This window comes from Alosa sapidissima, chromosome 14, assembly GCF_018492685.1.
Source record: "Alosa sapidissima isolate fAloSap1 chromosome 14, fAloSap1.pri, whole genome shotgun sequence".
In the NCBI taxonomy this organism is placed as follows: domain Eukaryota; kingdom Metazoa; phylum Chordata; class Actinopteri; order Clupeiformes; family Clupeidae; genus Alosa; species Alosa sapidissima.
This window is the reverse complement of record NC_055970.1, coordinates 18079770-18091702: the sequence shown is the minus strand read 5'-3', so window position 1 is coordinate 18091702 and position 11933 is coordinate 18079770. Positions and strand designations below refer to the sequence as shown.

The following is an 11933-nucleotide window of genomic DNA, read 5'->3' as shown; positions in this document are numbered from 1 at the left end:
GCCGGGCTTCGAAATAGCCCGGGTAAGGTTTGAATTAGATGCGCAATTCAATTACCTTTCCCCGAGCAAGGCAAACATGTCCTGGAAGTGCCAAGGCGAACAATTCAATTCAAATCATGTGTGTGTGTCGGCACAGTTGCGTGGCGGATCAAACACGCCCCGGCTGAAGTGCACCGGGGGGAGGCACATGCGCAGACCGACGCTAATTACGACCCGAAGCCCACAGGCGGCCGACACACTGGGGAGAGAAGCGGCGGTGAGGGGTTCGGGGTCTGAGTGCGGCGACGTGACTACAGCCAGTGGAGGTCAACGGGGGGTGGGGGTGGAGGAGGGGAGACCAGGGCGGAGATGGCGGATGACTCAGCCCAGACGGCTGAGCGAGACAGATTCGCCACGCAGAACAGGATGGCCGAGGGCGAAGTCGGCTTATTTATGAGGAGAAAAAAAAATATCATAACACACGCACTGTACATAATATGCAACATCATTCACTGTGGCTTTCGGGGAAAGGACAACAAATCAACAACAACAACATCAATGTTGTTGAGCAGTCGAATGGCAGACAGGATAAGGTTTTCAGGACTCAGCGCAGTGCTTCATCAGTCACTCTCTTCCAGACAGTTGTGTAGTCGAGGAGCTATCTGAATGCATGCTTCATGGTGATAAACAGACAAACGTCATCTCCGATTTGACTCTAGCAGAGACAGATCCGCTCCACAGGCTGGCACTCCATCTCTGCTGCGATCGCTGACTAACTGGGAGTCCAACCGCGGAAATATGCAGATAACGGCCGCAAACATTCACAAGCAGAACGAGATGCAGATACAGTTCACCCCACGCAACTCAATTATACTGGGCTTATTTAAAGTGCTAAAGGTGCTTAAATGGGGCGTCTGCTGAGAGGCTGACTTCAGTGACGGTGGCACCTTGTTCAAGGTCACATGTCCGTGTTGGTGGTGGCACTTCAGCATTATTCTACAGTGGAAGTCAATCCCAAAAGGAGGATCATTTTCCCCCTTGAAATGCAATAAATTAAGATGCTCATGTGAGCCCAGCTTGGATTGTCAAAAACAGCCACATTTCCACTTAATCAGTGTGTGTGTGTGTGTGTGTGTTTGTTCATCAGTTTGCCAAGTTCACATCTGTCCGCTCCACGGACAGCCAAACAGACTGACCAGAGCGGTTGGCTCTGATCTCACTTGCAAAAAAAAAAGGGTCTCTTGTTCACCGAAGCGTGCTTTGAGAGTGACCAAAGGATGTAGTCGTGCTCCCCGCCCCTACCGAGGCTTAACCTCAAACAACCTTGCCTAACGTGCCACACCCACCCAAGCAAACAGAGCAAAAGAAACGAGCAGACAGGCACGCAGGCAGGCTAATCACACCATTACGAGAGGCGGCTCCTGGTGGCTGTCCGGCGCGGTGGCAGCAGACAAGAGTGACCCGTCGGGCCGAGCGAAAGAGATACAGACGACGCAGGGCACTAGCGAGCGAGCAAGCGCCATATGGCGTGGAAGGCGGCCAAGGCCTCGGAGTGCCCGCGCTTTCCGTGCCAGGCGCAGGTACAAAGCCACTGGCACATGTGGTGTCTCGCGCCTTTGATCCCTCCCGCCTCGCCCTGGGAGGACGAGGAGAAGAAAGGTGGGGGGTGGGTGCTCTAATAACTGCCAAGCGCCAGAGCAGAGCAGCGGCCCCTGTGCCCGTGCCCGGCCCAGCCTGCCCGGCCGGCGGTGAGTGGCACTGGCCAGGCGATTGCCCAGCTGGACACGCTGACCTCTAGTCATGTTTAATTCACAAAGCGCTCAGCACGGGGTTGGGGTGGGGGAGGAGCAGAGCTCACGCACTAAGCATGGGGCTTGTGCGTGTGCGTGTGCGTGTGTGTGTGTGTGTGTGTGTGTGTGTGTGTGTGTGTCTGCATCCCTCTGCTTAAGGCCAGTGTTTACACAGACCAGCCAGCTCAGTGGCAGCAGTCTCGCTCCCCAGGGGCATCTGGCGTCTCTCTCTCTCTCTCTCACTCTCTCACTCTCTTTCTCTCTCTCTCACTTCGCACCCTCTCTCTTTCTCCCTTCTCTCTCTGTCTCCCCCTCTAATTCTCTTGCCTTGATCTGAGACTTGCCACATTGATTCTGACACTAAACTCACTGCACAAGCGTGGTAGATTATGAATGGAATATATAAACGCTGCATTTGGTCCGGGATCAGTGCTGACTCGTCAGAGAGACAAAGGTCATCATTTCACATTAAACACGACAAGGCGGATCATTCTCAAAGTGTAAACTAATTGAACAGAAAAAAAAAATATATATATTTATTTTTTTATTTATTCTCCAACAAGGCTTCAGCAATAAGCCGTACTAAGAGTAAAAGGTCAACGCCTTCAGGGTGATGTAAAGATCTGACCTCTCCCCCTTAATCAAACGTCCAGGAGATTTATTACATTTTATCCATCTAGTGGCACAGAAAGGCTTACTCACATCAAATCTCTCATCTAATTGACCTAAATTGCACTTAACATGGATTATAGTCTACGCCAGTGGTCCCCAAACTTTTTCTTCCGAGGGCCAGCTCACTATGCCTGGCTCCAAGAGAGGGCCAGAGACTCAGTAGTAGTTCTATATCAGTAACCATAAATAGCTTAGTGCTGTGAACAACAGCAGTCTACCTTAGTTGAATATTCTATTACATTTAATCATAGGCTATTGCAATTTAATACCATTGTTAGCTGTGTTTATATTGTCATCATGCCATATCAGTGTAAAATTAAATAATACTAATAAAAAAACATTTGGATTCCCAAAAGTATTAGAGGGAGTCCCAAAAGTATATTTTATTAAAAATGTGTGAACTCTGAATTCTGTGTCTTTGCATACACAGCTCAAGTTGTGAATATCCTACAAATAATTTAAAGTTCTCAAACTATGAGAATTTTATAAAGTGCTGAAGTGGTCTGAAATGACCACCATTCTAACTTTCAGTCACCTGATGAGAACTTTGTGAACTCTTTGTATGAACATTTGAACGAGTGAATAAAAAATAGAAATAATTATCCCAGAAAGTCCCAGAAATATGACTTGAATAGAAGTTAGTTAGTTATTAACAATTAATTGATAAACTTTTAAAATACTTTGAGCACTGATGCAGTCAGCATAGGCCTCTCACATTGTTTGCAGGTAGCCTACATTTCATTCCGTTTTCGATGGCAAACGCAAAACAGCGCCAAAACAACCACCGGTGGACAATAAGAGTATTACATGTGTACTGTTTGACTCGCCATAGAGAATAAATGGGGAAATTGCGGAGGTTTTAGTATGACGATGTTGTACTTCCGTGCGGGCCGGATGCTATATACTACGGACATGTCTTGGGGGGCCACCCAAAATGAGGTAGTTTGGGGACCACTGGTCTACGCTGTCATCAGGAGCATGGCCTCTATGTCCAATACTTGCCAGACCGAATCAATGAGCCACATGCTGGGTATTTTCATACATTTGTAACACTTTTCTGTGCCGTGGGTTTAAAGACAGCTTTCACATTCTATAATGTTGACACTGTGGTATTCAAGTGTAATGTAATGTCTTCAATAGTCTATTAAAATCAGTGTTAATGTTACTCTAAAAAGGTGAGCAAAACCATAATAAATATATAAAACGTCTTAACGCTTTCAAACAGGAAATCATACTGACATGACATGTATATTGTTGAATGTATGTACCTATTATAACACCTCCGGTATTGTTATACTGAATGAGAGGGGAAGGCAGCTTGTGTACAGGTTCACTATACTAATATTTATTGAATGTTACATACGTGCAATATACTTATCTGGATCTTATTTACTACTCAAAGGATTAATTACTAATCATCAAGGAGCAAAGTTTGAGGAGTTGTGGTTGTTAAATGATGCAAGCATGTGTCACCATTTACATGCACTATTGGGATAGAAAACAAAGGCGTTGAGTGAGCGGAGTGCTTGTGCCTCCTGGGTGTTTCTGACATCCCAAATTGGAAATTGGGATAAGACAGACATGGTGCAGCAAACTTGAATTACTTGCAAAATTAGTGGCAATTACATGAAAACAGTTGTGCTTCAACAACTTGAACTATGTGAATCTATGCTGTCTATGATGAGAACATAGAATACCAACTGCATGTAAAATGTAGTCTACATATTAAAGCAAAAATGGCCGCCAGACATAGTATATATACTTCTTTGATCCCTTGAGGGAAATTTGGTCTCTGCATTTAACCCAATCCGTGAATTAGTGAAACACACACAGCACACAGTGAACACACAGTGAAGTGAAGCACACACTAATCCCGGCGCAGTGAGCTGCCTGCAACCACAGCGGCGCTCGGGGAGCAGTGAGGGGTTAGGTGCCTTGCTCAAGGGCACTTCAGCCGTGGCCCACTGGTCGGGGCTCGAACCGGCAACCCTCCGGTTACAAGTCCAGAGTGCTGACCAGTGGGCCACGGCTGCCCCACACATTATGACAGCTTGGAATCAATGGCGTTCAAGTTAAAGACAGCTGCCTTTCCCCACAACAGAACCTCATTCTCCTCCACAGTGAAGTCAATAGCCCATCAGCCAAGAGTCACCTGCTCTCGTGATTCCGTTCCGCCAACCTGCACACACCTATTTGGTGTGCGGGGAGCCAGATCGATGTCCTGCGCTCCACGAGCTGCCTGGACCTGTCAGGCTATACGAGGGAAAGGAGATGACACTGTATATGGCCAGTCTAGACCACCTCTAGATACCCACATCTGCTCTGCACCCACTAACCTGGTGCCTCCCTCTGTCCAGAGAGAATGAGAGGGATGGAGAGAGAGAGAGAGAGAGAGAGAGAGAGAGAGAGAGAGAGAGAGAGAGAGAGAGGGATAGAGAGAGAGAGAAAATAATAGGGACTCACAGCGACCTGAGTTCAATGACAGATAAGTTGAAAAGTGTGAAGAAAGACAAGAGGAAGATGACAACACAAAAAGACAAGTGCTAGACAGAATAAGTGGTCAGACATGAGTGGCTGTCTGTGTGTGTGTATGTGTGTGTCTGTGTGTGTGTGTGTGTGTGTGTGTGTGTGTGTGTGTGTGTGTGTGGCTCAGGCTCTTGGTCACTCACCTCCCAGTGGCTGAACATGAGCTGGGGGCTGGCCAGGCCGCTGGTGCGCTTGCGGATCTCGTCGGCGAAGCCGAAGCTCTCGGCCACAGGCAGCACAGCGTTAATGATGAAGACCTCGGTCCCCTCCTTCATCTCCTCGCTGAGAACGCGACCCTCGCGCTTGGACAGCACGCCATAGACACGGCCTGATTGGGGGGGGGGGGGGTGTACAGAGGGCAGAGGTGTAGGGGTTCAGTCAGTCTGAGCCGGGTGTCGACAGGCCTTTCCAATTCCCCAAGTTAAAAATAGAGCCTGACGCACTGGGGGAGCTGAGAATATGAGGAAGTGTCGAAGGAAGCAGGGCCTAACGCATGTCAAACATTTTGCCCGCCTTAACAAAGAGGCGAGGGGGGACGAGCGCTGCGTGTTGACACACAGAGATAAAGGTGGCCGCCTCCGACCTCTCTGTCTGGACGCTGACCCTCCTTCCCCTTGGAGGCGAAGGCGAGCTGTCTGCAGCTGCAGATGGAGTTTGGCTCTTTATCATCATGTTAGTGGCCTCTTGACAAGACCTTTGATGTTTTTTGCTCAAAAAAAGCAATCTGAGGAACATTAAGAGAACATTACGAATCCAACAGTCCTTTTCTTCAAAGATATTACCGATAACTGATTATCTGGATCTGCCAAGGACTATACAAATGAAGACCGCTATCCATTAACATGATAACTTTCCTATTGGTTTTAATGATGCACCTAAGCTCATTACGATGTGCCTAAAGCACTCAGGCATAAAAGGTCAAATATCACTGCCAATAGCAAAAAAGATGAAATTGAATAAACATTAAAAAATAATGACGCAGTCAGTAATTTGTGCCACTGCTAAATTATTCATCTGCTCCTACTCCTGTCAGTCCACTCCATTTTCTCAGAGGTTATCTGCTCTCAATGGGCAGGATTCCTTTTCCCCTCCACGCATACACAATGCGTATCACTTCTATGTTCTTAGCAAACAATAGGCCTTTTGTTTCAGTTGTCTGCCGTATGACATCACCCGCCGCAAAGCATGACAGGACCGCAGCAGCTTCCAATTAGGAACTGGACAGAACCATTTCCTGTCAGAGCGGAAACCTCACTCTGCACTGGGTGAGTAAGTTCGTAAGACCCTCACCCCCCAAACACACACACACACACAGACACACACACACACACACACACACACACACACACACACACACACACCAGCTCTCCCATCAATGGCACATTACTGAAATCTGCGGCTGAATGCTGACCTTTGATGCGTTTCAGTCGCTGCAGTAATTTAAGTTGAGTTGAGTTAAGTTAGTTAGTCGACTTACCCAGGACTTCGGCGGTGGCCATGATGTCGCAGGTGTACATGGCGGCCATGAGGCGCTGGGGCTTGGCCTGGAAAGCGTAGCGGCAGGCTTCCTTCACGGCGGCGATGAGCTGGCCCGAGACCGGCCCGTAGCAGTCCATCGAAGACGATGCGTCTGGCCGCCGTCTGCTGCTGTGGCCGCCTGACGAAGAGGCATCTGGCTCGGGTGCCCCCTGCCTGCCAACTGAGTCATTGGCAGGGGGCACGGACTGCAGAGAGTCCACTTCCCCCTCCATCTCATCAACAGAGTCCAGTCGAGAGGGCAGTACGGCCGCCTTCATGTCCCATCTCTCCACTGCGAAGCAAACACCCATCAGTGGCTCCTCGCACATGGGCCCCGACAGAGTGGCCAACTGGAAGCCGCTAACGATGCTGTTGTCATGGTCACGGAGTGCCGCAGGGGCCTGGGTCCGGTCCCTGTCCAGATACTGCCATACAGAAGGCCGCTGGTAGCCCTCCACGCTGTTCAGCAGGATGTTGGGGCCATAGCGACGGGGGCCGAAGGACCAGATGCGGTCGACGGCGTCCCGCCACTTATGTCCCTTCAAGTGGCTCTCAAGCGTCTCCTTGAAGTCCTGGATGGACTCCAAGGTTTTCTGGTTGATCTCCAGGGCCTTGCCTTCCTTCACAGCAAGGCTGAACTGCTCCATTGTTCGGATGAGCTCACCGTTCTCCTCGAGCAGTCGAGTGACTTCCTCAGGAAGTGGTATTGCCCGCACCCCAATCGTGGCCATTTTGTTGGAGGTGGTGAGCGTGACCAGGCCAGTGGGATCCACCTGGACCCCATCGGGGTTCTTGGCCTGCTCCTCTTTCACCTGGTGGATGGCCACCTTGTGCTGCCTGCCCATCTCCTCATTCACCATGTCTACTTTGGGTGGTCGGATCACCGTCTCACGGAACGGGATGATGGGCTTGGAGGCACTTATCTCGATCTTGGCAAACCTGACGGGACAAACGAGAGCATACTGAAATAAATATAAATGAAAAACAAACGAGTTCTCCAAGGCACACACAGAGATGAGACGACACAGTACACACCCAAAATCCAACTCCATATGGCCATGTTTACAGAGCAAAATTGCACAACGATCGGAATTCACTTTTTGAGTGAGCTCAAACTTTATACGTCATGTGTTGAATGCCAAGTACGTACTCTTGGATGAAGGAATGGTAAAATGGTAAAAAAGGTTTATATGATTCAAAGATATGCAACCACATGCAGTATAGCTTTTTCACCGTAAACATGTAAAATCCAGCCAAAGACAACTGGAAATGGTTCTGGAATTCACCTCCTCATTTGCAAAGGAATAAAATGACCTTGATTGAAAGCTGTTGTTCATCACTGAATGGATGTTAGCCAAGAGTAATGTTTGGACTCTGTATTGACTGTTACTGAAGTTACTGTGTGCTTTTCTAACTTGTAAAGCATGACAATTTTTTATTTATTTTTTTATCTCTGACTACGTGCAGTGACCTGAAGTCTGAAGCACAGCGAGGCATGCAGAATTGGGCTACATGATGACACTGGCGTTACCTGGCCGTTGCTAATGAGCTAATCACAGCTGACCGGGTGATTCTCTTAAATAGAGCAGACGGTGGAAATGTTTGCCAGTCCCTTTGCAGACAACACGAGTGAGGCTTTTCCTAATCTATTTAGCTCTAGACAGTCATAAAACAGGTTGGAGAGCAGATAATCCTTTCGCGAATGTTTACTTAAGAGACTTCGTAGGAATAGGAACAGGCCTCTGCTGTCTTGTTTCTGCTACTGCATACATTCTCACTGCATTATCCTTTCACACAACTCCACAACAAACACAACTCCACAACAAACACACCTCCTGCTCTATATATGCTCTGGGACACACTGCAGCAAGAGAGGCTTCAAAAATTAATCAAGCATTTGTCAAAACCCACTCTAGTGAAGATACACTTAAAACAGAATGGATGAGAAAAAAAAACCCACACATAGCACATTTTTTAACCTCCAAATTCGTATCAATTTATGTTTGAGTGCCTGTGTCGGCTCCCAAATATAAAACAGCTAATGGCTCTGTGGCAGTGTGAGGTGCTGCTCATTAAGACCAGTGATGTAGGGGTTCTGTGTCAGCCCGGTTTCATCTACCACATAAATGGGCAAACCTCCTGGAAAACATGACTGCGGGCTAATTAACAGAGTATATATTTATACAGAAGATAAATATAAATATACACACGTTTTTCCCTCTTATTCAGAGTGAAAGACTACATTTACAGCAGCTGTGGAGATCGGGTGTGATTAAAATACTCAGACACAACTACCACTGGTCAATACTTTGTCCAGCTTATCAATGGCGTGACGGGCCAACGGAAATGATGATAACGAGCGTGAAACAAAGAGAATTAATCCCCTCAACAAAATGTTTCCTGAAACCACAACAATAATTACATGGACAGGCTTAACTCACTCTGGTTGCACTTGTTGGGATTGGGAGGGGTGTGTGTGTGTGTGTGTGTGTGTGTGTGGGGGGGGGGGGTTAGGTTGGGTCACATGATCTGTCAGTTGACCCATTTCTTCCCCAGCAGCCTGTTGACTGTGATGTCATCATCCTGTGACTCAGGAGGGAGGTGGACAGAGAGGGAGGGGCTGTTGACCTCTTTCTGGGCCCTGATTGTGCATGGCCACGAGCCAGTCTACCGCGTCACGGGGAGCCGTCGTGTATCAGCACACATGACCTCACAGCAACGCCGCGACGCGGCCAGTGATATTTTTAAATCCCTCTCGTTGCCTCGCGTGCTTAGCGCCGCTAACGGCCTGACCCCTGGCTTTTCAGGTCAGGCGCGATGACCCGGTCCTAACCCTCCACCTGCCAGCTGAGAAGGCAGTCGAGGAGGCTGTCTAGTCAACTCTCCCGAGTCTCCCATGTAATGCTTCGGCCAATCGCAAGCCCTGCCTGCTCACTGCAGGCCACACAGAAGAGCCTTTCAGCGTCATGTTTGGCTGACCAGGCCTTTCACATCTCAACTAACCAATGGGCCGCTACTTCAGGGCAACCATGTCTTTTGCCAACTACATATACAGTAGGTCAAATGTCTTGTATGTTTTCATATGACTTTTTCTTGCACAAGGAAAAAAGGATATCGGAACTCCCCCTATTTCCACCGGTCCCGTATTTCCACCGTCTTGCGTGTATGTGTCACTTAATATCCATTTCTATACAAACCAAGACAGCGGACTCCTAAAGAAACGCAACCACCCACAACATAGGTGTATCTAAATTAGCTATGTACCAAAAATGACATTTTACCGTGACTCGAAGAGCTGTAAACAGTGTTGTAAGGCTGCGTGTACACAACCGCTTGGAGCTCCAGTGGAATTTGAATTTCATGACGAGAATTCTCGGTCTAACCGTTCATGTGCCGTTGAAACGGTGTAAATAGGTGACCCATCAGGCCAGCACTATAACTCCGAGCGTGGTAAACAAAATCGGATATTTCAGGCAGTAAATGCTCCCGTTAAGAACCAAACCAGATTTTGTTCAAATCTACACACCTATGGCTACTGAAAAATATAAGGTTTATTTAGTAAATGTTATTTTGAAGTGTTCTAAAACATCGTTGTTTTAGAATTTCTGAACAAAAGTGGTGATAATTGGGGGTGTTACGACAGACATCTAGAGCTTTAAGTGTCACGCTTTGGGCTTTCAACTGTTTCCTTTTCGGGGTGCTTTGCTCAATGGGGGTGCAGAGCAGAGCAGTGCAGAGCGGAGGGAAAATCAATGGCTAACACCGTGTAGTTCATTCCCTTGCCTCGTCACTGTAACAACTCACACAGGGGGGTTGTCTTGCCACCACGAGGGGAGGGCAGGTTAGAGCTACAAGAACGTGGTAATTGCCAGAAGGGAACAGACCTTTTGGAGTTGATGGGCTGATATGTCAATTCTGTGTGCTTCGGCGTCAAAGCGAAGCGGCTAACCCTGGACGACTCCGCGTCTGGGGCTTAACAATAACACTGTCTGCAATTAAAGCACCATGAAAGCCCTGGTGGAGACACCGCTGTCGATCAATAGCACCCGGTGAAAAGAGAAGGAGAGAGCAGGAAGGAGCACGAAAGTGCTCTCAGCATTATCCGTGTTAATGTCACCAAGGCACCCAATCAGACCCTCATTCCGCACAGAGCTTTGTATAAAAATAAGAGCTTGTTTCAGTGATGGGCCCGTTGCTTGTGCTACAACAACGACTGACAGACTTGAGTGGAGCATCCCGACATAAAAATGGCTCTTTTGACTTCTGTAGGAGAGCATGGTGGTTATAGTCTGAAAGTTGCGTGCCGAACATGGGAACAGATGTTTTGAGCAACAGCTGGACACGGTCACTATCTGCTGTGGTTGCCCTTCTGTGGTCTGCTTGTTTTGCTTCTCCTCTGTACAGTTAGAGCAGTGTTTCCCAAAGTGTGGTCCGTGGACCACTGGTGGTCCGCGAGCAGACGTGGTAAAATATAATGTAGATGAGTTTTTTGCAATATTGAATCAACTTGTATGTAAATCCAAACAGGTCTGCAATACTGCCTATGTAAGCTACGCCAGTTTAAATTATATGAATCCTCTGACACAATAAGCAAGCTGCAAAGACAATAAGCAAGGTGGTTCAGTGAGTAGGCCTACTGTGTAATATACTCTTGAAGTAGGTCTACTGTTTTTTGTGTGTTTGTTTGTTTTTAGATAGGTGGTCTGTGAAGTTTTTTTATTGGTTAAGTGGTCGAACCCAGGCCCGATTCCACACCTCTGTGTTCTGCTAGTGGCGGACTCACGGGCCGAGATCGGACCAGAGGAGGGGGGAAGTGCTTCCAGGTCTCTGACTGATAGTCCCCCAAACCACTAAGAAGAACCAGCTGCCCGCTCTGAACTATTACATATCAAATGGGCCAAATGCCAAGCAGTCCATTTTCCTGAGTATCCTCTTCTTCAGGGAGATTTCTGGACTGATGGCCTAATGTCTGATATGAAGGATAATGGGCTCTGGGGAGTAAAAGGCTCGATAAATACTGTATAACTACAAGCAATGTTTTTGGATCCAGCAATTTAATTTAAACAATATCATTTTAGTGAGATGAGCTTTTTTTGAAGGGAAGACTATTTCGTTTTAAAATTTGGGTTGCTTTAATCCTCTGTTTACAATGCTGAGCTAATACTCTCCTGGAAAAAAAATGTTTTTTTTTATCTTCATCATTATTATTATCAGCCTGCTAATTTATTAATGTAACACATTTCATTAAGAGAGCTCATTTTGAAAATGAGTGAGGCAAGGAGGGGAGCAATCTAGCTGAAGAAACACCCAGTGGAATCCAACTTCCCTTTAACAATCCGGAATGTTCACCTTCTGATCCCTGCATTATTAAAATTTCATCAGGGCCTTCAGAGAATACTTTGACTTTCATGAAGATTGATTCTTTCCTGCTCCCCCTTCGGTGTGGCA

The 11933-nt window shown here is 47.4% G+C and overlaps 1 protein-coding gene across 5 annotated transcripts in view; it reads right to left on the bottom strand.

Moving 5' to 3' along the window:
• Positions 1-11933, bottom strand: part of efl1 (elongation factor like GTPase 1) — a 73524-nt gene that overhangs the window by 10628 nt on the left and 50963 nt on the right. For 4 of the 5 annotated variants that reach the window (XR_006022345.1, XM_042061875.1, XM_042061878.1 and 1 more), the window contains exons 18-19: positions 6445-7424; positions 5111-5295 (exon numbers count right to left, since the gene is read on the bottom strand). Coding sequence is in view for 4 of the 5 variants with exons in the window: in XM_042061875.1 (XP_041917809.1) it covers positions 5111-5295; positions 6445-7424 (1165 nt within the window). In the remaining variant the exon portion in view is untranslated. Of the gene's footprint in view, positions 1-4593; positions 4695-5110; positions 5296-6444; positions 7425-11933 lie in introns of all 5 variants that reach the window. The other variant, XM_042061877.1, reaches the window with a different exon arrangement.